This window comes from Corvus hawaiiensis, chromosome 6 (genome assembly GCF_020740725.1).
Source record: "Corvus hawaiiensis isolate bCorHaw1 chromosome 6, bCorHaw1.pri.cur, whole genome shotgun sequence".
In the NCBI taxonomy this organism is placed as follows: Eukaryota; Metazoa; Chordata; class Aves; order Passeriformes; family Corvidae; genus Corvus; species Corvus hawaiiensis.
The window spans coordinates 4,317,572-4,345,410 of NC_063218.1; the positions used below are offsets into that span (position 1 = coordinate 4,317,572).

The following is a 27,839-nucleotide window of genomic DNA, read 5'->3' on the forward strand; positions in this document are numbered from 1 at the left end:
AGTTATTGCCATGAAAACTAAATCCAAAGAGCCACCTCCTGCTCTGGAATTTGTCATGACATCCAGAACTGAGAATGGTACGGTTTACTGCCATTGGACTGAGAAACCTGGAAGTACGTGCTTTGAAGGACAGGACAAGGTGAACCCAACCCAGGAAGGGACTCAAGGGGCCTCACCCTCACCAAGACACTTTGCAAGACACAGAATCTCCTACAGCAATGGAGCACTGAATTCAGGCAATGCTCCATCACACCACCATGATTTAAAATGACTTTGTGAAGAGGAAAATAGAACCAAACCCCAAATCCAGGGCAAGCCTTACCAATCCCGAGACAGCCTGACTTGCTCTCTGCCAACACCACACCACCCTCAAATCCAGCAGTCACTTACCATCCTCCAGCTCACTGTGGTCTTCAAAGAGAACCATAAGCTCAGCTCTGGCAAATTCTCCTTCCCTCCACTGAGGCTGCATCTTGCTGATGCATTTCCACTCCTTGCAGACTCACACATCACTACCTGTCCTTCACAGCAGACACACGCTGGGGTTTGGAGCCTCCTCCTGTTGAATCCAAGTCTCAAGATGAATGAACAGCTCCACAGAGAAGTATTTTAGCCAGCCCCCCTCCTCTGGAGGCTGATTTCATTTCAGGGTGGGACGTAGCTGTGGAGATTTAATGCCAATCCTGCTTATTTCCCAAGTTGATGTGGATGTCAGATTTCAATCACTCCTATTTTAACCTCCTCCTTCATGTGCTTCTTCATTTAAAACCGCTCCTTCTCCATATCCTTTTAGTTCATGTCTTCTTTACTTCTTACCCTCAATTTCTATAAATTTCCAAGCACTTGTTTCCCAATTTTTCTGCATTACTTGTGAAGCATTCTTACAGAACTCCTTCCTGCCCCCTGTGCACACGCCAACAGAACAAAATAGCAAATGACCTTAATAAATTACAGGACTTGGAAAAAACACAGCTTCTTTTCCAGACTACAACAGGTTACTGCAAAGCCATTTTCACCAACTGTAGACAACATAATTACACACACACACACTCTCCCCCTCCCAGGTTTGGCTGCCAGCCTGATAAATAAATGCCTGTGTTGTAGGAGGGAACATTAGACAGGCCATACTTTAACTCATTATATGAACATTCAAAGGCATATTTGTATTTTAGATACTATTTTATTGCATTCAGAAGCCACTGGAAATATTTTTCTAAATTACATGCTGTAAGAGCTCTAAACTTAAAAATGTGTGAAATTATAGTTCCCCCACCCCATCCCAATCCAACTTGTATTATAAAATAAACTTACTGACAATGCAGCCTTCTCCAGAAATAGAAACTTTCAGTGTGTGCATAGGGAGATTTTTTAAAGGAAGGGGAAAGCTCACACCAGTGATAAATTTGGTCAGTAAAATCACTTTTATTCTTTTACTTTTTTTTTTCTTTCTTTTTTTTTTTTTTATAGAAGGGCTTATACAATTGAGTATAAATATCTTTGAGGAACATGGAAATGAAATGAAAAAAGTATCTGGAAGGAATTATTTTTATTGAGGAAGAGTTTACATATCTAAGTATTCACCTACTTTTTGCTGCCTCCTGTTAACAGGCATAATGGAAATATTGCACTGAGCATATGCATGGAAAACACAGCTAATAAAGCAAGAAATATGGTAAATACATTTCATACAACCTTAAAAAAATTCAAACAGTCATACAACAAATTCTGAAGCACTTCTGTGATCTGCAATCCCAAGATGATGTTCACTGTTCTGAAGTGTTAGCAAATTGACACTTTTATTTTTGTAGAAAGATTTTGTATTGGTTCATAAAACCACAGCCTTAAAATTGTTGGCTTTCAGTTACAGAGGTAACAGAGAGGTATCATCTGAATTCACATCAGAGCTTTTGAGACAAAAATGGCAGCACTACAAGCAGGTGCCTCCTCCAGTGTCCAAACCCCTTTGTGGCTTTGCCATGGCCAAGGAATAGAGCAGAGCAGCCCAGCAGAGCAGCCAGACTCCCTGGATACTGTGAGCCAGGCTGGCATCCATTCCCTTGTTTACTGACAGAATGCTCCCCTAAATCCAAAATGAAGCAGGAGAACCCCAGCTAAGCAAGAGAAGTTCCAACAAGTCTTGTCAATATTGACTACACCTGGGAATTCATTAACAGAAGAGGAAAATAAAATTATTTGACCAACCCATAAAGTGAATGGATAGAAATGCTGCTCTGGAGGTGGGAGACAAAGAAGTTTCCATAATGTGCTGAGCCCACAGTAAAAGGAACGTGTTAGAAAGGATTTGTTCCACTGCAGCTCCAATCTGGTTTCCACAAGAACCCACTCTGAAAAAAGGTCTATTTACAACAATTTCCAGCTGCTTGTGGAAAAGCCACCCCAGATGTTTCAAACACCAGTGTTGCTTCAGTTCACTGTATGCACCCTATGGGTCCATGTCAGGAACACCTGCATAAACCCTGGAGCACAACACACACAGAGTAGCCTCTGTCCAATATTAAAGTTATGATCAGTGGAAGAGCAGCTTTCACACACTTCAACATTTTATATTGCTCAGGCACTGAGGATCAATTCTCTTCAGCACAAGGTTTTTGCTGGAGCCATTCCTGCCACATAGGAAAAACTGGGCTACATTTTATCCTTTCACTTCATTAGAATTTGAATTCATTTACACACAAAATGAGACAGGAGAAAAAGTTCTTTTACAGTAACCCAACAATGGGCACCTTCACTTGTAATAAGGATGCCTTAGGCAAGGCAGCTGCATTTACTTCAGGAGCATACATAAAATTCAGTGTGCTGGTATCAAACAGAAACAATAATGTCAGATCATACAATGCCAGTACATTCCAGTGGGCCCTCGACTATTAGGTTACAAAATAAACAAAGCCAAAGAACCAAAAATAAAATTAAAAAATCCAAAACTTTCCACCACTTTAGTTCTGTTTAGAATGCTACACAATGAATAAATTATGTCTTTCTGGGATGGTGTTTTACTCCTACATCTCAAAGAAATTCCAAGCTAATTAATTAGAGCAAGAAATTACATTGAGCAGGATAATGTTTTAAATGAAAGAAATGACTTAGAAACACCAATCAAAGATAATTTGATTATGATTAGCTGTGCTGAAGTCTAAGTCATTAAAATTGATGAAGAATGTTTTTACACTGGTCTATTCTATGTAATCCATTACCTATGCTATGCTCTGCAGTTCAAGTCTAACAAATGGTATCTGATAATTCAATATTGAAGACTAAGATACTTTCAATGCACCATTTGCTCTCCTACACTGACATGTTTCCAATTAAAAAAAAAAAAAAATATCAGTAGCAAGTAGATTTGTGAAATTCTTCACTGGGAGAACTTAAGCTAACATGAAACATCATCCAGATTTTTACCTGCTCGCCTTCTACATGGTCAGGTTTAAATATGGCTGCTGCTTTACCCTGAACAGTCATTGTCCCACAAAAGTTACACCCATGGTTGGTAAGAAGTAATTCCCTGTGCTTTCTAACAACTGAGGCTGCCCAAAGGTGCGAGGTTTCCTGCCAGGCTCTCAGCTGAAGTGGCGAGCGAGACGAGCAGACCTGTAGTCGACACGCAGCTGGACAAAGGAGTGAAGGATGTTCTTGTCCAGGTTAGCAAGCTGTTCTCCTGAGCAAACCTGCTTCAGATTATCTGGGGCTACAACCAGAAGGTTGCAAAGTGCATGCAGGGTATCAAAGAGCTGTAAGACCAGCGCAATCTGTGGGCAAGAGAAAACAAAGAAAAAAAAACCAGAAATAATTAGAGTTGCTTGAAGTCTTGTAACAGAATGTCCATCTACATCTTGAAAATGCTTCCTCCTGAGAGAGGATTTACAACCATAATTCTCTCCTCATGGACAGGCTCACCTTGAAGTCTTTGGCACACTTCCTGTACTCAGCCACGTCACAAATGGCCAGCATTCCTCCCATGCAGCTGTAGGAATATTGCTGTAGGTGTTCATAGATGAGGCGGTGGAAACGAACCCCAAGCTCCATCAAAACTGTGTCCACATTCTTACCATCCATGGAATTCCTGATCTTTTCCACTTGTTTTCTAACATAGCCACAGACTTTAACACAAGCCTAGATTCAAAAATACAAAGAAGTAAATAAGAATTTGGTAATCTACTTTCTAGAACTCTGCTCTTCTCAAAGTGGCTTCCGCATCGTAAGCCGAACATCAGTCACTCACTTTAAACTTTCAAAACACATCACTGAAATTAGTCATTCTCCAATTAAGAACTTTCCAAATTTCTTTTTATTTGCCACACAAAGATGCAAAAATGTGAGTAGAAAGATGGCTGCAAGACAAGATTCTATTAAGTTATGGTTCGTATCAGTTCAGAATAGAACATTTTAACTTGGACTTTTAATTCAATGATCCAATGAGTGTGTGATTAAAAACCTCTTGTGAGTCACAATATAAATCCAAATTAACAGCCATACAGGGATTTTCACCCTTCCCACAGAGTACCAGACTCTACATCCTACTGCTGCACTTCTCCCATTCCCACCTGGCTGCAAGCACTCAGGGAATGCTCTCACTTCTTCCCATTGAGTTTGTTCCCTACTAATCCCTGCCTTGTTCCCAAAAACGAGCCTGATGTGAGCCACCCCACCACCCCTAGGCTGGAATTCAGACACACTCAATGGGAAGGACAACACTGTGCAGCAAAATGTTCGTGCTGTACCTGTGATGCTCTGCCATGTTCCTGCCATTCAGAGAGGAAAAAGAATCCAGCAACTAGAGAGTACCTGATAATTGATTTTCTGAAACTGATAGCTTAAAGCTAATTATCAGCTGAAAGCATTGTTCCAAATCTGGGCCTCTTGGGAGGGGAAAGAATGTGCCAGTTCCTCCAGCACCTACTGATTTGTGTCTGACACTAGATAAAAACTACTCATGTTCCTTTTCAGCTTGAGAAAATAGTCCACAACAGGGTTTGGAGGAGCTTGGTGCTAAATGGAAGTAAATTAAGCAAATGCACATGCTGTCTAATGGGAGTGTGGTAAGGAACACCTTGTACCTGACAACATGCATGAGCTGGGACTTTGTTACTTACATTTGTGTATTGAATCAAAACATTGTTTTCATCTTCTGGTTTGAAATCCGTCTTCTTTTGCTCTGCAGCCAAGATGTGCTTCATCTGTCCAATCATACAATTCAGTGTCCTTTAAAGTTACAAATACAGACCGGGTTTTCAAGGGAACTTTTTCATTTCCTTGATTTTCATATTTACATATACTGACATGATTCTGTATAAAACTAAGCAGCATAAGGCAATGAGGGAAAACCCCAGCACCCAACATTTTTCTATAGAGAAGATATACTTGATTTTATGTAAGCAGTTAGGAAAAGGAACATCAGCCAAAAAAATCTCCCAAAAACTCTTTCCTCCAAGTTAGCGTCTTGGAGCACAGCACACAGCCTGCTGGCCTGCTACTTTTAAAGGGGACACACTAATTGTGAGGTAATCCATTCAAATCCAGCTCTTCAAAGAGACTAGATAGCATCCTTCAATGCAGAGAGAATCCGACAGAAGCATTCCAAGGAGGTCAGCAGAGTCAGATCACATTGCACATCAGTCAGAAGCAAGCATCAGAAAATACTTGGAAAATGAAGGAAGGGTGAGGGGGAAGAAAAAAGCTCTTCCTTTGCCAGAGCTTGGTACTTCTCTTGTTCCCAGAAATCTAATGGAGTTTTACAGCATCAATTATTTCTCCTTTATAGGATTTATCTGTTCAGAACATTATATAAGGTCAAGGCCCTGCTTTCTTTCGAGTCCAAAGCAAAGGTCAAACAGAAAAGCAGGCGACAGAGGCTGCAAACCTCTCCCAGTACACACCTTGGCCAGGAACATCCCCCTGGCTCTCTTCTTTTCTACTCCCCTTCCTTCACCCCCCTCACCCCTCCATCCTTCCCAAAGAAAACTGTCAAGGACATTACAGGCGTTGAAGGATTCAAGCTGGAGTGGGGTGGAAAAAAATACAGGTATCCAGAGAGGGGAAAAACTTCTTTTTTCCTATGCCCAGAGCTCAGGCTTGCACTTCAGGTGTACTTCATTCCACAATACATATAATTTAAAGAAAGTATATTTTGCATTCTCCTCAATTTCCATTTGGAATAAATACTCCCAGAAGACTGTTTACACAAAATATATATTGAGAGACAGCCAGGTGAACTAATTCTGTTTGGCTAATAAATCACTTTTACTGAGGTAGATAATTGCTGGGAATGGTTTACAAGAAGCTGCACTTGGACTTTTCCAGATTGGATAAAGCTGAATCCATCAACATTTCAAAAATTTACTTTATGTTTTAAACTCATTCCTTTAAGCAAGACAATCAATTCTCAACAGCATCAGCAGCACCACAAAGCAGCATAAAACAGCCTCACAAACACATTTTATATGTAATGCTCATCTCAAAACAAATCTCTCTTTTTAATGGGCTGAAAACACAAATTTTTTTGAATTCTTCATCCACAAACCTCTGAATGTACTGTCTTCTGACAAGAACTTGTTCTCCTAAGTCTTTAAGAGATTAATTATTTAACTCAAACAGATACAAACCATTGTAATATGGACACCTGACCTGTATGCATCTAGATCTAAGCTTATGGCCTCGGTGCTTCAAGTATTTCCAACTTTGTGTTTAAACTTCTAAGGTCACTTAGCAGGAGCAGCTAAAATCTCAATTGCCACTTACATCGCCTCTTTCCACCTTTCTCTTTGCACTTGCATAAAAATAATACACCAAATCAAAAGTAGGGCATCACACAACAGCTCCATTTCCTAATATTAAGCTCGTTAGTTTACTTTTTTCCTCTGCTGCAAAACAGCTGTGATTTTAATTTGCAATTTTTATAGCTATCCCCTCATTTTTATTCTGAGAAATAGAAAAAAGATTAAATGAGTCACAACCTCAAAGCAAGTCAATGTCAGAATCAAAATTATTCCAGGTCTCCAGACTTCCACGACTCGGTCTAATCCATAGCACTGCACAGATCCCAGCAAATCATTTAACCTATTTTTGTCAAACCTTGCTCCTAATGGAAATCCTGCAAGTGTTTAACCTATTTCAATCAATGATTTCTCCCTCTTTCAAAGTAGAAAAAAACCAGTTTGAGACAATAAGGTAATACTGAATTATTGCACTCTTTCGACATAACCAAAATCCTTTAACATCCTTCCAGAAGCATTTATGGGTCAGAAATCTGCCATGGAAAACATGACCCTCTACTCACACAGAATCTAAATTTCCTATGCACAGTAATGTATGTTTATCTGTTTAAAAAAAAATTTAAATATCCATTTTGAGTTCAGGAATAATTCGTGTTTAAAAGGACAGTTAACATGTATCACAAAGGTGTGGTTTAAAAGATTAAGAGAAAGTATAAATTTCTACTTGCCTATCAATGCCCATATCCAGCTTCACTTCCATTTGTTCTATGATGTCCTTTTTCTTCTGAAGGCATTCAGATAATTTAGGAGAGGAACTGTAACAGTATAGAAGATGTGTGACAGTGTTAAAATATCAAAACAAATTTGTCTGCTGGGTTTGCTGCTTCCAACAGGATCTAGCGAAGATTTCCCACCCCATCAGGAAAAGGGCACAGCCACAAATCCCCTTTAGTCCCACCTGGAATACAGCAGCAAAGTCTCCAAGGAGCAACATGTCTCTCCTTCCTAGCAATACTCCTGGAGCTTGCCCTCTGCCATTTGTTTCCAAAGGAACCAATTTGTTTAAACTTCCCTTCTTCCCCCTCCCATGACAGTATTTTATCTTCCACAATATCAAGCTGAACAACTCCAAGCACAAACTCCTCTTAATAGAGATGAGAAATGAAAAAGAATTGCTTCCTTCACCAAAAAAAACGACTAGAAGAAATGTTAATCGAAACAAAGGTACCTGATCAATGGCATCAGATGATCATTGAACTGCTTGTCAAATAAATGGAAAATAGTATTGGCCTGGTGGACAACATCCAAGAAATAAAGATTTGCATTCTTTGAATCAGAACAGGGAATGCCTAAAGCAAAGAAAGTTTCATTAGAATTGTAACGATATGCAGTTCTTATAATTAGCATGATGACTTTTTAAATATGCAGAATTTTTCCATGAATGCTTCAATCACAGGCTTAGAGTTTCAAAAATTTACCACGGTGCCATATATAGAACTCTTCTCGTAGCTATATTAGTAAAAGCATAAGCACAGAAATACCTTACTGGTAACATTTCTGAAAGCAAAACAGAGCAGTCAATTTAAAAACTCCTTCAGAACAGGAGTTTGATGCTGTCTTGTAAGAAAGACGGGTTCTAACTGTGAGATTTTAACTTCTTTAAACAAGAAGTTTTCTTATTTACTGTCACTCCAAACACATGGATATACAAACAAGCACAGAATTCCTATAAACAAACACTATTAATATTTTTATATTAATATATTTATATATTATATATTATTTATATATAAAATATTATATATTAATATTATATTAATATTATATATTATATATTATATTATATATTATATTAATATATTTATATTAATATAAAAATATTCTCCTATTACGACACAGAATACAGAGATAGGGAATGCTGATGTCCCAATTTCTGTGATAAAAAAGTTTCTGAAGACAGAAGCACGTTTCCATCCGTGCATCAATTCTCCAAATGAAAGTTACACTTTAGAAGCCATTAAATGTCGACCCCCAAACGCACTAAACAAATTTCATTTAACCAACACATCCTGAATAAGGCCAATCAATAAGGCACAGCAAAGATCACCTGCACAGAAAGGCCAAGGAGATGAAATGCTCAGGAAATACTGTACTCACCAGCAAGGCCTGTTTCTAATGCATAATCGATGTGTTCAGTACATAAGAACTCTACAAGCATAGAAAAAATTCTGAAAGCATTCTTGGGTAAGTCAGAGGGATCAGAGAGCTTTAAAGAAAAAGAAAAAAAATATCCTAAAGGTCGGTTCTACATAGATTTGAAAGTTTACTGGATATTGCATAGGGGATAAGCTTAAAATGTAACAAGTATTCCAGATTAATTGGAATTTTATTCTAAATGAAAAATATCCATACAGAGAATTATTCAGGAACAGCCTATAATATCAATAAACCCTTCAGCATTTACAGGTAAACTGAAGCTGCCACAGGATGCTACAATAAGCAAAAGCATAAACAGTTTCTAATAATAAGAGTAATAATAAAAGAGGATATAAATTAATAGTCCTTACAGCAGTTTTCCAGATGCAGTCTCAGGAATTACCTAACCTGTATGCCACTAGATGCTGGGAAAATGCATACAGAAGAGATTACTCTATCCATACCTTGCATTTTTATTCTTTTAATACTCTCCTGGCATTGGCCACAGTGAGAAGCAGGACCCTGGGTTAGCTGGACCTCCAGTTTGTGTTCTTTTATCACTGGAGCAAAAATAATGCAGCTGAACCTCGGCTACGTTTAGCACAGTTCAGCTGGAGTCAATGGAGCATGAACACTTTTATTAAGTGCAGCAATGCCCACATTTACACTCAGCATCTGGACTTTGATGAGCTGTAAGCAACGTGGGATTTTGGACAGCAACCTATCAGTAAATCCTTTTTCTAAAGAAAAACGTGACAGGGCTTTTGTACCTAGGAAATACAGCTTTGGTTCTTAAGGAATTAGGTGAAGACTTTTATGAAGCTTCAAGGAAGAAAGATTACTACTGCAACTCGAGGTAATTTACACAACACTCACAAATATTTCTGCTGTATTTCCCCCCAAAAAACTCAAAAACCCAACACCAGAGACTCCCAAACGGCAAAACATTTAAATATATGGCTACAGCAGAATTACCAACTTATTCTTCCTAAAGCAATCCCAGCTGGCAGAGCCAGGGTATCTGCACACATCTGCTATGTGACATAAATACCACAATTAGTTAGCCAGGGACTAACTCATCTTTTGCACAGTGAGTTGCCTTGACCACACACCCCTAAATTCTAAAACCTTAATTCTGGAAATCTCCTTACATGCCAAGATCCACTGGGGTTTCCACCCCATGATAATTATTTTAAAATAATTTATATTAAATCTGATCCCAACAGGAAGGCAGAAAAAAAAAAAAAAGGGGGGCTATGCATATTTGGAAAAGGTTAGTTTATATCATGAATTTAACAATTGCTTCTAGCAACTATGATATTGAGAAAAGTAATGATGTACCTGCTTGCCTTACAGTCACTGATTCTCACCCTGAGGAAGGTGGTGATCCCAAGGGTGTGCAGGTAACAGTCCCGTGCCTGTACTCTGTTCTATCTTTGGCCCCACTAAGTTTATAAAATATTAAAACATCTAAATATGTGATGCGAAGTTTTTCTGTGCTAAGCTCTTTGAGAATGTTAAAGGAATGAAAATTTCCTAGAAATCAGTGTGTTCAGCTAATAAACAAATCACTAACACTTAAGCCTGCAATTAAATTTCAAGGGTTTTCATTTACACCAAGTACCAAACAAATATGATTGACAGGCAGTAAAACCAGCAATTTAATCAGAAGTAAAATACCTTTTTCATGTTAGTCTAAAGCATTTAAGGAACTGCAGAGGGTTACCAATGTAAACAATGTTTAAGACTACTCCTCTCAGCATTTTATTGGTGATCATTCACTAGTGTAATAAGAAATTACACTTGAGACAGGAAAACAACTGTTGAACTATTCAGTGTATTTTTAAAGCAGGAAAAGAAAACCACACTAAAGGTTTCTCAGATGTGGGGTCTAATTTAGTAAGAAAAGCAATGTAGCCAGTAGGTTTAACCATCCCCACTTCTTCCAAAAATAGGCAGCATTAATACTCACAAAATACAACTAGATCCACATGGAAATGCAAACCCTCAGCCTCCACTGTGGCTCCATTTCCATAAAAAACACAAAGGAGAATTTGACAGTGTCCTTTCTTCTTCCTATCACACCTCAACCACAAACTTAAGCCCAAAGCTTGACTTCACACACAAAATTATACCACTAAGGGAGATCACAGGAAGCAAACTTACCCTGTGACATCTTTCAAAAGCTTGTTTGGTTTCTTGCAAAAGGTTAACCACCACTTCTTGTGACAGGAAAGTTTCCCCATGTGTGTCAATGCTTGGCCCCAGGGGTAAGTTTGTTCGTTGCCTTAGTCTCTCTTTCAGGTCTTGAATACTGGAACAAAGATTGACCCCAAGAACATTTCACTGGGTAGAAATTTTGGTCCTCAAACTCAACAACAATTTAGGATCTTTTAGTTGTTAACTCAAAAAACAGGACCCAAGACACAGTTTAGGATGTGCAAGCATTAAGACAAATCTTGCAAGCTTTAAAAACAAAAATTGCCAGTAAATGCAAAACTACCACCTCTGATTCCATGGTCAACTGTGTTCTAGCATGGCATGTTCACACATGGGAGCAGCTACTCCCCTTTGTGGGATAAGAGTGATTTCACTGCAATCCTACAGCACTTACGCTCTGTGGACAAATTTAGCCTCCATCCACTCTGTCACACTGCACTTTCCAAACACTAATGAGAGCTTCCTATCTCATCCACACCCACAAATCCTCTCATCCTCATCCATTATCTCAGCAGTCCTTGATTTAGTCAAGCATGCTCCAACACATTTCCATGCATAAAACAACCCATACAGTTACACACTACAATAAATTTAATTTTCCCCAAGAAAATTAAATTGTCATCTTTGCTTTTTTTTTTTCATTACTTCACTGCTGCTTTTTCCATATCATTCCTCATTCCTGACACACTGAACCCAGCAGCTCTTTGAAAGGTGCAGTAGCCTTAGCACCTCTGCTTCATACAGGTTTTAATATGTCCTATCCCACTTCTCACTACTCCTTCATTAGTTTTTCTACCCTGAGGATAATGAAGTCTTGTTTTACCTTTCTCTAAGTCCATTGCATCTTCTGGGCTCACTAAGAGCTTTCTCACTGACATTGCTATGGTCTTTTCCCCTTCCTAGGTCTTGGGAGGGGACCACAAGACCTGGGCAGGTGAAAAAAAATGTATGCTTTTAGATAAACACATATACATGCTTTAGGTACCTTAGTTTTGCTTCAGTCCTTTTGTGGATCTGGATCCTAAGTTGAAACATAGGTTTAACTGGTATTTTTCATTTCCAGCATGTACAAATACCATACACTGAGTACATTTCACATGTACTGAGAGCAACACACTTTTGAGCAGAATATAAAGTAAAAGCAAATTACAAAAAGCTGTAGGTCTTTGGCAGTTCATCACTGTGCATCTGACATGGCAAATACAGCTTTTCACCCCTCACCACCTCCCTTCCACTTTAAAATTATGAAACTTCCCAGAAGGAACTTACCCTCCAGTGCCAATGGACCTCTTCTGGTGGTTTTTGGAATCATAATAGCGTTGCAGAATCATAGCACTCCTACTTTTCAAATAGCCAATTTCCACCTCAATGTAATTCTCCAAGTAGGAAATGAAAATGGCCTTGATAAGCTTAGACAAGAAAGTCTGCTTATCAGTACCCAAGTTAAATTCCATCAATTTGCTTGACAGATTAGTGGTTCTTTATGCAAAAGAAACAAAGAAGGGAAGGGGAGGAAAAGGTTGATTGTGGATGAATTACAGCATTACATGCTTGTAAAGTACACAGCACAGTGTACTTTACACAGTGATTAAGACTTGGAGCAGTTTTACATTTAAGTAAAGGATTTCACATAATTCATGTTTAATTACACACAGCACCACTGCAATCAAGTTGCCAGTGAGATGGGGAGGACTGGCTTTTGCACAGTTTTAAAATTACTCTTGAAGAATCACAATAATTCCCATTGAAAATAAGAATGGCCATTTTAAACTTTCCTTAGGAAACCCTTCACTGTAAAGGTCAATAGACATAACAATTTTTCAGCTTTTATGAGTAGTTTTTTGCTTCTTTTTCTTGACAATAAATCCACTTATTTTCCAGTAATTTCAATCCAATAATTTCATCATTGATATATAAATACCTTGTATATAGATCATAGAGATTCTTAAGATACTGTTCTGCATCTGATTTCCTGTGTTCTTCCAGCTGGTCCTTCACATAACTCTGTAAAATTTGGTACACCTGTTAGAAGATCAACTGGAAACCACAGGTCATGCTCACTACTTCCTAGATTACATGGAATTTCCTGCAAAGTATAGATCTTACTAAATGCAATTCACCTCTCCTTTGTTTTTTAAATCTCTAATTCACACTTCCTGCATTATCCACAGAGAGAGTTAAACACACTTGTAGAAGAAAATGATTTAATACTACAAAACAGTAATGTGTGAAGCAAAGACAAAAGAAAGATGGCTTTGAAAATATGTCTGACCAACTAACACAAAATCCCCTCATTTTAAGAATCAAAAGCACCAGAGGCCTCAGGGCATTTCTGCAGTTGAGAGTGGGGAAAGGAGATGGTTACATATTTGCTTATCATAATACATACATAAAGCAGATGAAAGCTTAGAGCCCTCTTATCGTCAAATATTTGGACAAAAATATTATTTATCATAAAATACTAGTTCAAAACTGATACACAAAATTGGGGTTGTAACACAAGCTCAATCTCTATACTATAAGAGCAGCATCTCCAGGGAAATTGCTTTTTGCAAGGAAAGTCATGCTGCTAACTTTAAGCACTTAAGTGAGTGTATTTGCAGGATGAAAAATTTAGTATTTTCAATTATTCTAGATTTTCATATAAATATTACATTAGCTGCAAGACAGTATTCACAACATAAACTATTTTCATTTATTCAATGCTAACCTCACACATGACACCCAAATCCAAGAAGGAGCAAATTAAAGATGTGAAATGTGGAAGTTCTTTTCCTGACATATTCTTGGTAGGGGGCATAGAGAAGAAATCAAACTCGTGTATGACATCTCATGAATTACCCAATGAACACAGTAATTCCCTAATAATTTTACATATTGAGTTTGAGTATTTGCAGTCACCCTGTATGCAGAGCACAAGCAGATTTATTTGATATGGGCTTGATTATCTGTCTGAATTGTTATAGAGCAATGAGTTACGATTCTACACCCTTATACAAAGATTACAAATACTGTAAATTCTCATTAATTGCTATTACTGGATATATTTTTGTTATTAAGAGGTTCCTAAATGAACTTCAACATGTTAAAATTTGAAATACCTGAAGTTTAACTTCAAAGATATTTTGTATGAGTTTGGCTAGCACAGTCTCTGGATTGCTAAAGATTTCTCCAACTTGCTTGTTCACTCTCTGGCAGAGAACAGCTGCATCTTCAAAGACATCATTCCTCAGGAATGCACCCTAGGGGTTGAGAAGCACATCTTAGAATATATTTACAACAACCTATAGGACTAAATAAATCAATAAAGGAATGATGTAAAACAAACTGCATTACCTCTTGACACTGTTTTATGTACACATCAACACAGTGGGAATATCCCTGTGGAAAGAGCAAAACAACTCAGTGTTAGAGCAGGTTGTTCATGCTTTCAGTAGAAATTGAAATCCATGAAATACAACGCTTGTGAAAAAGTTACTGTAAAAAAATACAGACTCATTCAGTGTGTAGACTTTTCCAAACCCATTTTTGTTACAGATCTAACATAACTCCACTTGCCACCCACTCTACATGGATCTACACCTCAAGTTTCAACATTCTTGCTCAAGCATAAAAGTCAGTAAAAAGAGATTATCTTAGAAAGTTCTCCACTGATGCTGCCCCCAATCCTCTTCATCTGCCTCCTTTATTCCCTTGCATTTGATTTCAGATTGAACAGCCCAGTCCTTCTGAAGTTACACATTATCTGACATGGAGGTTGTGCCCACGCAAATACATTCACTCAAAACAGGCACTTATTGTATCGTGGGTTGGTTTTATCCACATATTTAAATTAAACCCCTCAGTTTTTACCTTAAAGTGAAGTAGAACTGCTGCTACTTCTCTCATTCTGGAGATTTCTCCTCTCCGCTGAGCACTGGTAAACTCTTGAATTAACTGGCACTCTAAATCGTGGTACTTACCTGGGGAGGAAAGGGGATAACAACAAAAACCCATCAGGCTACGTAATACAGGCAAAAACTGTAATACTGACAGTATTGCTTACTTCTTTAATCATCTTTAACAATTCAAATACAGCATTATGGATTGAACTGGATAGATAACTTACTTGCTATCTTTGATTTTACTTCAGAAAACCTGTTAACAACAACAAAAAACCAGCATGATTAAATTCAAATCCACATCACATGAGAAATCACAGGCATCCCGGATCACGAATAGCAGGCACTCTGCTTAAAAATGAAAACATGTAGCACAAAGACGACAGAAAAGTTACCCGCTTTATATCCCTAAAAACCTACAAGCATCTAATTCAAATCTAGCATTAAGTCAGCAAAGCAAAATTATCCCATTAAAACTCTGTTAAGCAGTTTAGGATGTGTATGTAAAGATGATCCTACAACATGAGTGCGTGAACACAAATTTGAGAATAGAGAGAAATAAGCACACAATCCAGCTCAAAAGCTCCATGAATCACTAAGCACAGCACCAAAAAGGGAGACAAGAGAAGCATCAGAAAATCACAGCTATGCGAAGATTTACTTTCTTAAAAAGATGTTCAGATAGGTTTTTACCTGTCAAAAGGCAGTTCCTGTGCAATCAAATGCAGTTTCTGAATAATATCAGCTGCCTCTTTAATCTGGTGAGAGGAAAACATGACAGAATCATTACAAAAGGCCTGATTTTGGGCTGTTCCTTTCCTCCCCCTGCGCTGTCCAATTTTCATACACAAAGTTCCTATTTCTAAAGCTGCTTGACATACCCATGGAAGAGATCAACCCCTTCAAGTTCCCATATGTACTTCTAAGATGCTTAAGGTATTTTTATTTAACATAAAGTTATATAGGTCAAAATATGATGAAAAGTCTTGTTACATGTTCCCATTGGGGATGTTGGTGGAGGTGTGTGAGCTGCCTGGACAAACAGCTCAAAAAAAACCCATGACCATGCTTGACATGGAGAGGGGAGAAAGGGGCAAAAGGGGATCAAAGCAAAGAATTCTCCCAAAGAAGGAGAAATGGAAGATGTATTAGAAATTATAAACTCTGAGGTCCAAAGCAAAAATCAAGATGGAAGTCAGGTAATTACAAAGCTACAAAATAAGAATAGATGTATGAATACAAAAGTTAATAAATAGATAACACAGCATGCAAATCTGTGCTCTGTTCTGGGCAGCAAAACCTTTTATCAATTATTCTTCTTCCATCAATCAGCACAGGAAGGGGATCTAAGTGGTGCTTAGTGACTGCTTCGACGGAAAACACAAATTTCAAAGTGTGGGGAAGGCAGCTGGTTGCAACTGAACTTCAGTGGATTTAAGCAGTGCTGACTGGGCCAAACCTGACACAGCTGGAGCACACATCTGATGAGGAGCAGCTGAGGGAGCTGGGGGGCTCAGCCTGGAGAAGAAGAGGCTCAGGGGGAACCCTCTCACTCTCCACAACTCCCTGACAGGAGCGTGCAGCCAGGTGGGGGTCAGGCTCTGCTCCCAGGAAACAAGGGACAGGACAAGAGGAAACAGCCTCAAGTTGTCCCTCCACGGGAGGTTTAGATTCATGTTAGGAAAAAATTCTTCATGGAAAGGGTTGTCACTGGCACAGGCTGCCCAGGGCAGTGGTGGAGTCCCCATCCCTGGAGGAATTTAAAAGCCATGTGGGTGTGGCACTTGGGGACATGGGTTAGTGGTGGCCTTGGCAGTGCTGAGGGAATGGCTGGACTTGAAGGTCTCAGAAACCTCTTGCAACCGAATTATTTGACGATTAAAAGCTTTATAAGCTGACACAATGGAGAACATGGAGAATATGCAGTTTATCTTGTTCTTCCAATTAGTGACGATCCAGGGAACTGAAGTGAGAGGGAAGGAAGTAATGAAATCTTATTCTCCCACCACTTAGGGCAGGCTGGATTAAAACTTCTCAAAAATAGAAGCAGACACACAGGTAAGAATAGAGAGCACAGGCATCACACCAGGCTGGTTGTTCAGCAAAAATAGGGGCACTCAAAGTGCATCCATTCTGACTATTAAGAGCAGCTTATGTTTTGAACTGTCAAGTTACAATAGCCTCTTAAGGCAGAAGCTGCTACACTCCTCACATAAATCCAATGAAAGAGCAGTTATTTCTATTAGCTTGTAGCATCCTTAATACCTAACAACTGTGATCAACAGAATTGTCTATATATTAGCAGTTATTCACCAATGCTACAAAATCAAAACAAACAAACAAAAAAAACCCCAACAAAAAATACCACAAACACAACATTTTCTTTGTTTCCTCTTCACACAATAGCTGTTAACTAACCTAGATTTTATTGAATTCAGGACCTTTTCTTACGCACAAGAGAAGCCATGACAAATCAATTCTCCACGGTTTCTGCTTAAACCTGGACATATTTAATTTTTAATTAAATGAGGCTTCTGTAAACCACTAAAATCAAAATAAATATTGATTTTGTAAAATACAACTTAAAGGCTATAATGTATCTGGGAAAAAACAACTAAAAAATCATGGGGGAATAATGGCAAGAGAGAATTTTAACACACAACACGCACAAGTGAAAAGGCATAATGAAATGATATTAAGTACAGAACACAGAAAAATGGACATAAGAATAATAGTAAACATATTAAGCAGGACAATGTTATTGCATGATAAACAAGTGAGCTGCTGGTCATTTTGAGAGTTTAATTGTGTTAACTGGAGTGATTTGCTCATATCAAGAATCTTCAGTACAGGAGAAAGATTGGTTAGCTGGCAGCACAAGGGAAATTATAAGGATTCAGAGGATGAAGACACAATACACAGAAAGGGACAAGACAGCAAGAAAAACCTTCACAGAGATAAGTCAGAAATTGCTCAGTATGGCTGGGAGAAAGTAAAGTGAGAAGCAACAAATGGAGTGTAGGGAAAGAAAGGAATCCAACAGATTTTAAGAACAGACACTATTGAGAAAGTATCAATTGGAACATAACTGTATTATATTCTTTTTTGTGCCTCTCCTTTCACAGTATCCCCTCAATGTCTCAAAGAAAAGTCCACACTTGTGAGGGCTGGCAGAGCACAAAAAAAAAAAAAAAAAATCATAACATCGTCCATAACATTATCTAAAACCCCCATCAGTTTGAAGATCAGAAGACACTGACAAAGCACTAAGGTTTCACATTTAAGAATATTTGTTACCATCTCATACTTCAGAGGTATTTTTAGTTCAAAGATGCATTAAGATGTAACAGCTCCTGTCTGGGCAGGCTCTTTTACAAACACTTCTTCAAGTTAATGTTTAAACTAGGAGGAAAAACTTAAAGAATTCACCTGGCTGAAATTGGCCTCCGTAAGATAACTTGTATCCAGAAATTCTTGTTTGTGTTCCCACACCCTTCCCCTGGCACAAGACTTAAGGCCTTTACATTTGCCTTCCTCCAGATTTGATGAGGATCTTATTATTCTTTGGGGTGTACAGAAATTCATTTGTTTACTGATTTCCAGGTTTACCTTATTTATCTACCAAATTTTTCTGGTCCTCCAACAGGATGTATCATGAAAGTTTAATTTACAAATAAAGTGAAAGTTGAATTCTATGAGCCTCTTGAGCAGACAACACATCATTCTCTAACTTATGTTTTACTATTCACCATGCTGCCATTAAATATTTGTAAAATGCATGTTTTATTACTCCTTAGGAAAAAAGAAAAGAAAAAAATTATGCAGCTCTGGAAAAGGCTGTCCATAGAAGAACTTCCAGTATGCTGAAACCTTTGTTTCCCTTGGAAATCACGGAAATTTTTCTCTGCTCCCTTTTGAATTAGGACAAACTATCAACTGCTAATTACCATATATGCACAGACCATGAGTCAAAAGTCACTGTGCACTGACTTCTTGGGAATACAACTATATAAAATGGTTAGCTTTTCATTTCCCTGAGAGATACCTCCAGCTCAGAGGGGAGGGGGTGACTATTAACCTGCTCTCAGGTCTTCTGTGAGCTGCATTTCAAGAACATCTTTTTTTGCCGAATGTGCAAATCAAGGTTTTGCTGTTTCCACATATTATAATTTTTTTCCTGACTACAACCATACCACTGCAGAGAATTTAAGGAGAGGGGGAAGATTCTTCAGAATATACCACGCAAAAAAACCACCAACAAACCCAAATCAACAACTTTACTTAAAGTGCAGTGGGAAATCCAATGTGCCCTTTTGCTTAGAGCTGGACTCTTTTCCTTCAGTTTATTTCTGTTTGTCACACCACTCAGATTGTATTTGCTTCATGAACATACTATTGAAGCACAAGAAAAACAAAATGCTTGAACATTTCTTTGAAGTTTTCCTGCCTGGTTCCTCTAAATTCCAAGGGTGGAGACATAACCACAGGACTATACAAAGCCCAAAGGCATGCTGTGACAAAAAGGTATCCAAGGCCAGTGGACTGACCCAACAGAGCAAAGTTTCACAAAGAAGTTGCATTCAGAAACAGTCTGCTTTACAGGATGGATCTGAGGCAAGGGGTTCAAAGGAAAGAGGCAGATATTGTATTGCACTCCAAAGTTGCCCTCCCAGCGCTTCCCAAATCTCTGATAATTTCATAAAATGAAAAATGCCAACATTGCCACATTAAGCATCACTGAATACAAATGCTTTATCAGCAATCTGCAGCCCAGTGTTGTTAATTTACATTTCAGAACAATGAAACTTTAACAAGTCAGTCACTCAGTGGTTTGAAGTCTGACCATGGTAAGTCATGGTAGCAGCTTGTAATTAGGGCAGTCCCGCTTATTGCTTTGAACTGCTTTCATCCCGCTGACAGCTCTTACCTTTTCAGAGTTTGTAAAAACATCAGACTTCAGCTCTCCATCCAGAAACTCATTAAAGTATTTCATCAGCTTCTGAGCCTCCACAGCCCGTTGCCGTGGCGTGTTTACCCCCTCCAGCTGGTCACCAAGGTGACAGACCTTAGTTGCTACATAGCTGATGTGCTCATCCAGTTCTTGGAAATGTTGGAAGGCAACCTGGGAGAACACGGAGAGGGACACTAAACTCATGATTTCCATTTCATGTACTTCAGGAAACACAAGATTTCCTTCAGGAAGAAGCACTGTGAATGCAGATGCTGCATCTCAGAACCACAGAGCTACTCAGAACTGCTAATTAATTACAAACAACCCATTAAAGTTTAGTGTCTTCCTTTAAATTATTATGAAGACTCCCCACTTCCAGCATTGCTAACACTCATTAATGAAACATGCAGATAATCCCCCTTTGACAGGAGAAACTGTCACCAAACCCTCTTTATTCTTATCTGAAACAGCAACACCCTGTATCAAGAAATGTTAGAGGAGCACAGGATGCTTTGAAAACTTGAACAGCTTCCCACTGACTCTACCCTTTGGATTTACCTGGTTGCTTTTCTGCAGCTCTTGTACTTTCTTGGCAAATTCCTTTGCTTCCTTCTGGCACTGTTGTTCAAGTTTCTCCACCTTCCTCTGAATCCTTTCATCCATTACCTGTAATTCTTGGATATGATTTACAAATTCTTCCAATAATCTGATTTAGAATAAAATACGGGAAAATAGGCTTTAGTTTGAAAGACACTGTCTTCTGCAGAGCTTAAAACCCCTCAGAAAAAGCAATTTGCCTACAAGGCTGATCTAACCATGTCCAACTTAGAAATGTTTCTAAATTGCAAATTTAAATAAATAAATTTTTTAAAAATAAATTTTGAATTTATTTAAAGTTTAGAAATTTTCTGTTTCTAAAATCTTGTTTTAAACTACATCTCCCTGGTTGTGTAGCTCTCTATGCCAACATAAAAACTCTGTGTATGGTGGGCCAAAGGAGAGAGGAACACCAGAATATCAATCACTCAACAATGCAGCTCTGCCACAGATAAAAAACCCCTACATCCCCATCTTCCCTAAGTAAGTCTCATATGGAAAAAGAAAGCTTAGACCACTACATGCCTTCAGTGTAAGGGATACAACAGAAAAATATTTTCTACTGTACTTGTTACTGTAAAGTTATTAATAATTACTTACTGTAATGCTGATTTACAAGTAACTAATACAGTCATAATTTCACGTTGTTCTGACTGACTTCACTTCTTCCTATATCCATTTTAGAGGGCTTTTCTGCCCTTTCCCATCATTGACTTTTCTTTCAGACTCACATTTTACTCCTCCCAATCAAAGTACATCTGAATGCATTCTTGAATTTCCTCTGCTGTCTTCATTCTAGTCTCAACATCTCTCTCTTTCTCGCTCCTGTTTTTGTCCATTCTGTCCCATTTCAGTCATATTTTCAGCTCTTACTTTTCTAAATATCCCAGTCACTGGACAAGAAATGGATTATTCCCAGATCCTCCACAGCCATAAAACTCATGCTAATAACTGAAAACATCTGAAACATTTCAGAACTCCGCTGTCCAGGTTTAATGTCAGAAGAGGCTTTTAGCCCAGTCAGTTGCATGAAGACACAACTTCTTAGAGAAAACTGGATTGAGGCAGATGTTGGTGACTCGTCTCCTTCACTCCCTGCTTGCCAGAAGCCCAAGAGCAAGCACATTGCAGTAGATTCCACAGAAAACCACAAGAAACACATCTAAGTTTACAGAAGTATATTGAAAATCAAATTTAATCAACAGTGACACAAAGCATTCTTTCAAACAAAAGCCTAGAGAAATGCAGGCAGTCTCTATTAATTTTAACAAACTGATTCAGGCTGGGGTTTGTTTTTTAAACAGGTCTTGTGTCAACTCAGCACTTATTCAACAACAGTGCTGAATATGTTGAGAAAGGAAAAAAAGCAGAAGAGGCAGCTGCTGGTCAGGTTTTCAGAAAAGAAATAAAAGACTCCAATACTCTTTCTAGCAAACAAAAGCAGCATCTTCTAAAAATGAAAAAAATAGACACCAAAAGATCTGTTTGTTTTTTAATATTAATTTTGGCTCCCAGCTCAATACTAGAAGATGCCACAAGAAAAATATTTACTGTTGCAGGTTTCTCCTGATTGTCCTGAAAAATATGAAAGTGCCTCACAGAAGTTCACACAAGCAAACCAGCAGAAATGCAGAAGATCTGTTAAACTGAATTGGTACTGGTGCAAATCATGAACTACCCTAAAGTATATACTGGGTACAAGCACAGAGAAAGAGCTCCAGGGAACAATGCTGTGTATTTCCAGGCTTCTTCCCACTTAAACCACATGCAAAGCTCTGCATAGGATACAGGCCCCAGACTGAATGTCAAGGGTCCAGCATCTTGCTAGAAATTCAACAATATCCTTTCTCTTCTCACACGCCTCCAAAGAGCCAGAGTGCTTCAAAAGAAATGTCCTTTGACTGTGTCAGGTTAATTTTCTGATATTTTAGTAAATCAGATTAGCTTATCATGAGATCTCATCCCCAGAGCTGCCTCTCTTGCCATTCCACTTTTCTGTGCCTTTTATTTGCAAACTATTGTGTCTTAAAACAAGGCAGCTCAGGAAACTAAAGTAAGAAACTCATTAAATTGGCTTAACTCTCATAGCAGTGAAGCCTCGTATTATGCTTGAATCCAGCAACTCCAGTACTTAGGAACATTCATGTCTGACAAGCACAAACAACATCAATTCTCCTTCATTCAAAAGGTCTCAATCAGAAAGTGACTTTCCCAGCTCTTGTTACTGAGTAATTAGTTCTGAATAATTGGCTCATGGTCACAAATTTTAGCAATTCTCCCAAATGAAAACCTCCTTGGACACACAGCACCACTGCACACAGGCTTGTTGTTATATGTGGAATAAAACAGTACAATTAGAGATACATCCCCTGTGACCATTGTGCAATTTGATTTTTACCTTTTCGGATCGAAAGCTTCTCCACCTCTGGAACCTCCCCCAGGTGTTCTCCATGCCAGGCGTTCAATGTATTCATCTGCCACAAAAGGCTCCTGGCCACAGAAGAAAAACTCTTTACAATGTGTCACAGCAGGTTGTTGATTCAGCAGGTGCTCACACATCATTTTGGAAGTGTTTAGAAGCTTTACTATAATCAAAAGTACAGTGTTGACAATTATTCCATCACCTCTTGGGTTTACGTATTTATTGTTGAGAACAATGCTTTTAATATGGTGAGTTGGAACATCAAGTCTAGATATTATCAGACTACTTGCAAAGAATTTGCTGCAGGTCTGTGAAGAGTTGGCTCTAAATGACCTTATTTGCAGCTGAGCTTGTGACTTGTCATTACAAAGTGCCTAAACCCTGCAGATGATTTGAGAGGTTACATCACCAGAGCCAACCATCAGCTGCACAGCAAAACACATCAGAGAATTCATCTGCCTACAAAAATTACGTGGCAAAATAAGGGGTTTTTACAGTTGTTCAACTCTCTGTCACACCATGGCATCACAGACAGAACTGATCAAGGCACTGCCCAAACAACCCAGCACAAGATGATGCTGGACGGAACCCAACATCAAACTGCAGCTGCAGAAACAGAACAGATAAAAAGGAGGAAAAAAGGCATAAAAATAGGGGATGAATTTGATTTCCACAAGTAGAAAAAACAAGGCATGAGTGATACTAAAACTCAAGGTTACACAAGCTTCTTCCATAATGTTTGCTGGTTCTTCCATAAAAACACCGCTCAAGGGTAAAGAGGTACAATTACTTTTCCACCCAACAAGGTTTTCTGAAGGCAGAGGCCTCACTTACAAACCCAAGACCTCCTAATACTTACACCAGCTCAAATGCTTCATCATGTAGTTAATACAAAATTGCTCTAAACACAATCCAAGTTCTATCATTAAAAATAATGGTATTTATCACTTCAGCAGCATTGATTAGGTGCCAACATCAGCACATCTAAGGCCAGTAAGAAAAGTGTTCTCATAACCAGCAGGACTTTATAGAAAGCTTTTAAATTACAAGCAGCAACAGTTCTAAAAGTGTGAAACAACCCAAAATAGAGCTGGGAGTGGCTCTGGCTAACAAGGGTATTTAATGAAACAAGTGAACATGCCACCACTGCCTTTGATAAAATTTAGTTGAAAAAAAATGAAAGTAGTAAAAAAAAACCAAACTAGACCTACACAGGCGTTACATTGATTACTGTATCAATGTGTCTGAAACTTTGTCACGAGTAATAAGGAGTGGAAAAACAGCATTACAGAGTTAGTTTCGTAACTAAAACCAAGGGTTGAAAAGCAAATATTGCCCGTTCAAGGTCTCTTTCCTCAGAAACAAATGATGCCCTATCCAGTCAGGCCCAGCCACTAACCAGGAAGATAAAAGGTTTTTAAACATACTTTGTTACATGCTGAATCCTGATAGACAGGGCAGAAATTTTATCACTCAATAACTCCTCATCCACAGGCTGACTCAAGTAACTGTGTTGTGCTCAGCCTCCTTGGCTAAACTTCAAAAATAACTGGTTGATACCATATAAAAACAATTTCCCTACAAGTCACTCATCTCTTTAACCAAATCCTTCCTGATACACAATGTGAAGTTTCCTTCATATGAATCCTTTTCATCAAAAGTCACAATGTCACGTTTTCATGCCAAGTGTAAATTCTCTCTTTATGCCATCTTGATATCTAAAAGTTTGAGAACATTCTTTCAATTTTAATTATAGATTAAATGAGTCATTCAGTGCAGTAACATTCCCTTCAGGGGAGGCCTCCAGCTTCCCAATTACCTTAGGGCTCTTTGCAGGACTCCTCCTTTGTATGAAAATCCCCAGTCTTTCCTCTGAAGATCCTGTAATTCAGCTGGAGCACTGCTGTGGTTACAAGGATACTAATGCCAAGTATGGAAGAACCCTGTATAAAGAGTTTACTGATACTCTGTGTGTGCAGATAATGTTTTCTACCTTTCTCCCTTCCCCAGACGTTCACACTAAAAGATAATTCACCTATACACACATAATGACTTTGAATATTTTTTCCTTTTTGTAAAACAATATTTACAGAGTTTTTCTGCAAGCCTCTTCTCCTAAGGAAATCTGATGTAGATGCCCCAGAACCCCCAAAAAATATTACAGTGCCAACCTTTCTCCACCCATCATGCCTCTATACCCCTCTAAATATTCCTTGAGTGCATGTGTACACAAACAACCTGCAGCTCTCTTCCTGGAAAATACCTGTTTTTTCAAGAATACTTACACAGGAGACCTGTCCTTCAGTTTTTTTTAACCATATAAATCCTGTTCTGTATTATTTAAGAAATATTAACTGCAGTGGATATTATGTGCACAATATTGATCAACAGAGAAATAAAATGAGCTTTTTCTTCCAAATTTCCACAGAGGATACCTAAAAATAATCTACCTGATTTATAAGGAATAAATGAAGTTCAACAGTGTCTTTTTAAGACATGATTTCCCAGGTTCCACTGCAGATCCAAAAGTTTTTACTTTAGCCTGTATCTTCCATACACATTTGCTTTTTTAAATGCTATCTTGATAACAGGGTTACTCATAGCTGACAGCCTAATTCCTATTTTAAGTCTCCTATCCTGCTCTGCAGAAATTGCTGAAAATCAGCTATTACAAATGTCATTTGCAAGTCCTTTGCCTGTTATCAGATGAGCCCCAACAGTCAATTTCTTGAGCTTTGAACTTCCCTCTGGCTCCAGATGAATTAACGTGATCCCATCCATTCAGCCAATACTCCTGATTTAATAAGAGATATGCCTGAAGTGCGTGATAACCTGGTTTGAGCTGGTGTTTACAAATGAAACTAGGCTGGACCCAGCCAAATTAAAAACCAGTTTAGAAGTATCCATTGTTAAATTATGCTTTAAGTTATGTGAGGGAGAACTGAGTTCATGTTGTGTCAATTTTCGGCACAGATCCTACTATACAATTTCACGTATCTCTACTGAAATTTACTTTAGAACACATGCTCATGAAAACATGGTAATCAAATTCCACCCTCAGAAGACAGCTAAGGGTTACTCCCATAACAAACTCATCTTTATGCTCTTATGTAAGGCAGCAATTTCAAACTAACTGACTAGGCAACATTAAATCAGTGGACATCAACAAAAACTCTCTTGCCTTCGGAATGAAAGAGAAGTGAAAGCAGGAGAAACAAGCTGGATTCCACAGTGGAAAACACAAATTCCAGCCCCAATCTCCAGGCAAAAATCTCACCTAATTTGCAATTTCATCTTTATTGCTATTGCAAAATGGAAAAAAGTTGTTGCATGACCCAAAGCAGCCAAAACATACAGTTTTCTTTCCATATTCAAGTTACCTGACAGCATCCCACAAAGAACAGAACTGCACTGTCATCGTGTTGAGAAATCAAGGGGGTCCAAGAGGGTGGAGGGAGGGTACCATACCTGGCATCCAGCTACAGGAACACAGTATTTTAGTCCTGCTATTTTTTAAAGCTGTGCAAACCAAAAGATGTGAGTCATAACACTCGTGTGCCATCACAGTGATTCATAATTTCAAGTGCACACAATGCATTTACACAAACCCCAGATATAGGATCTTCCAGAGAAACAGGAAGACCCTTTCCTGAAGGCTGGGCAGGCAAAGTGAGTCCCAGTGATAACCCACGAGATGAACAACCAGCTTTTGAGAGACTTGGAGAGTAAATACAGGACACCTGGTGATGACACCATGTCCCTGTGAAGAGGAAGTAGAGACAAACTGTCCATTTATCACAGGTTTATCATGAGAGCTCATGGTCCACGCCAGGAACTGGAGTCACAGAATGGTTTGGGTTGGAAAGGACCTCAAAGATCATCTCGTTCCAACCCCCTGCCATGGGCAGGGACACCTTCCACTATCCCACGTTGCTCCAAGCCCCATCCAACCTGGCCTGGGACACTTCCAGAGATGGGGCAGCCACAGCTTATCTGGGCAACCTGTGCCAGGGCCTCAGCACCCTCACAGTCGAGCGGGTGATATTATTCTTCCTAATAGATAATCTAAACCTACTCTCTTTCAGTTTGAAGCCATTCCCCCTGTCCTGTCACTACACACTCTCGTAAAAAGTCCCCCCTCCATCTTTCCTGCAGGCTCCCTTCAGAAGGGAGATGATCCTCATGCGTCTCTTCCAACTACGGGCATTCTGTGATTCCACGGGAAGAATTTGACAGATTCCTGCTATTCTTGCCCTGCTCCTGCGTGGCCTTGCCTGAGCTATTCTCCTTCCGTGCCTCGCTTCCACCGCGGGTAAAGGGAGGGCAAAGTCATTTATTTCCTTATTTCTCGCCAGCCCCACTGACACCTCAGCGCCGGGGTCAGGCGAAGCGGTGCCTTCGGCAGAAGGAGCGCGGGGCCGGGCCTGGCGTGGCCTGTCCCCCGTCCGCTGCCAGCACCCAGGAGCCGGCCGGGAGGGAGGCCCTGCAGCGGGGCAAGGTGGGCACCGCACCCCCGGGGCGGCACCGGGGCTCCCCCGCTTCCCCAGCCCCACACACCGCCCGCCCTTCCCCAGGGAGAGGCCGCCGCATCCCCTCAGCGAGCCGGCCCGGCCAGCGCCGCCCGGCCCCCGGCCCGCGGGGCCCGCACCCACCTCGAAGAGCTCGGCCGTGGTGGCCATGGCCGCAGGGAGGGAGGGAAGGAGGGCGGCGGCTCCTCAGCGCCCCTTCGCCGCCGCCGCCGCCGCCCCGCCGCTGCCGCCCATTGTGTCCCCCGCCCCGGCAGCAGCAGCGGCGGCCGCGGCGCCGCCTCCGCCCGCCGGAAATGGGGCTGCGCCGGGCGGTCA

General features: G+C 39.5%; 1 protein-coding gene across 2 annotated transcripts; it reads right to left on the reverse strand.

The window, feature by feature from the left end:
- Positions 1–1,527: 1,527 nt before the first annotated feature.
- Positions 1,528–27,768, reverse strand: EXOC5 (exocyst complex component 5). Of its 2 annotated transcripts, XM_048307104.1 has the most exons (19): positions 27,648–27,768; positions 22,972–23,063; positions 20,535–20,682; positions 19,953–20,147; positions 15,719–15,783; positions 15,253–15,281; positions 14,997–15,106; positions 14,481–14,525; positions 14,246–14,386; positions 13,066–13,148; positions 12,414–12,623; positions 12,130–12,165; positions 11,091–11,238; positions 8,886–8,994; positions 7,957–8,077; positions 7,457–7,543; positions 5,109–5,217; positions 3,913–4,128; positions 1,528–3,764 (listed from the first exon to the last, which is right to left on the reverse strand). In XM_048307104.1, the coding sequence occupies exons 1-19, from the start codon at positions 27,672–27,674 to the stop codon at positions 3,576–3,578; spliced, it is 2,160 nt and encodes a 719-aa protein (XP_048163061.1). In that variant the 5' UTR covers positions 27,675–27,768; the 3' UTR covers positions 1,528–3,575. The 2 variants fall into 2 exon arrangements, with proteins under 2 accessions (XP_048163061.1, XP_048163062.1); XM_048307105.1 differs by lacking the exon at positions 12,130–12,165 and having other exon boundaries at positions 27,648–27,767.
- Positions 27,769–27,839: the final 71 nt, after the last annotated feature.

What these genes read in the sequence shown, in the direction of transcription:
- EXOC5 (XM_048307104.1), bottom strand. Translation starts at nt 27,674, where the DNA reads ATGGCCACCACGGCCGAGCTCTTCGAG. An exon ending in CAGGAACTGCCTTTTGACAG is followed by an intron (nt 15,282 to 15,718) that starts GTAAAAACCTAT and finishes TGTTGTTAACAG; the next exon opens with GTTTTCTGAAGTAAAATCAA. An exon ending in TCTTTGAAGTTAAACTTCAG is followed by an intron (nt 13,149 to 14,245) that starts GTATTTCAAATT and finishes CAAATTTTACAG; the next exon opens with AGTTATGTGAAGGACCAGCT.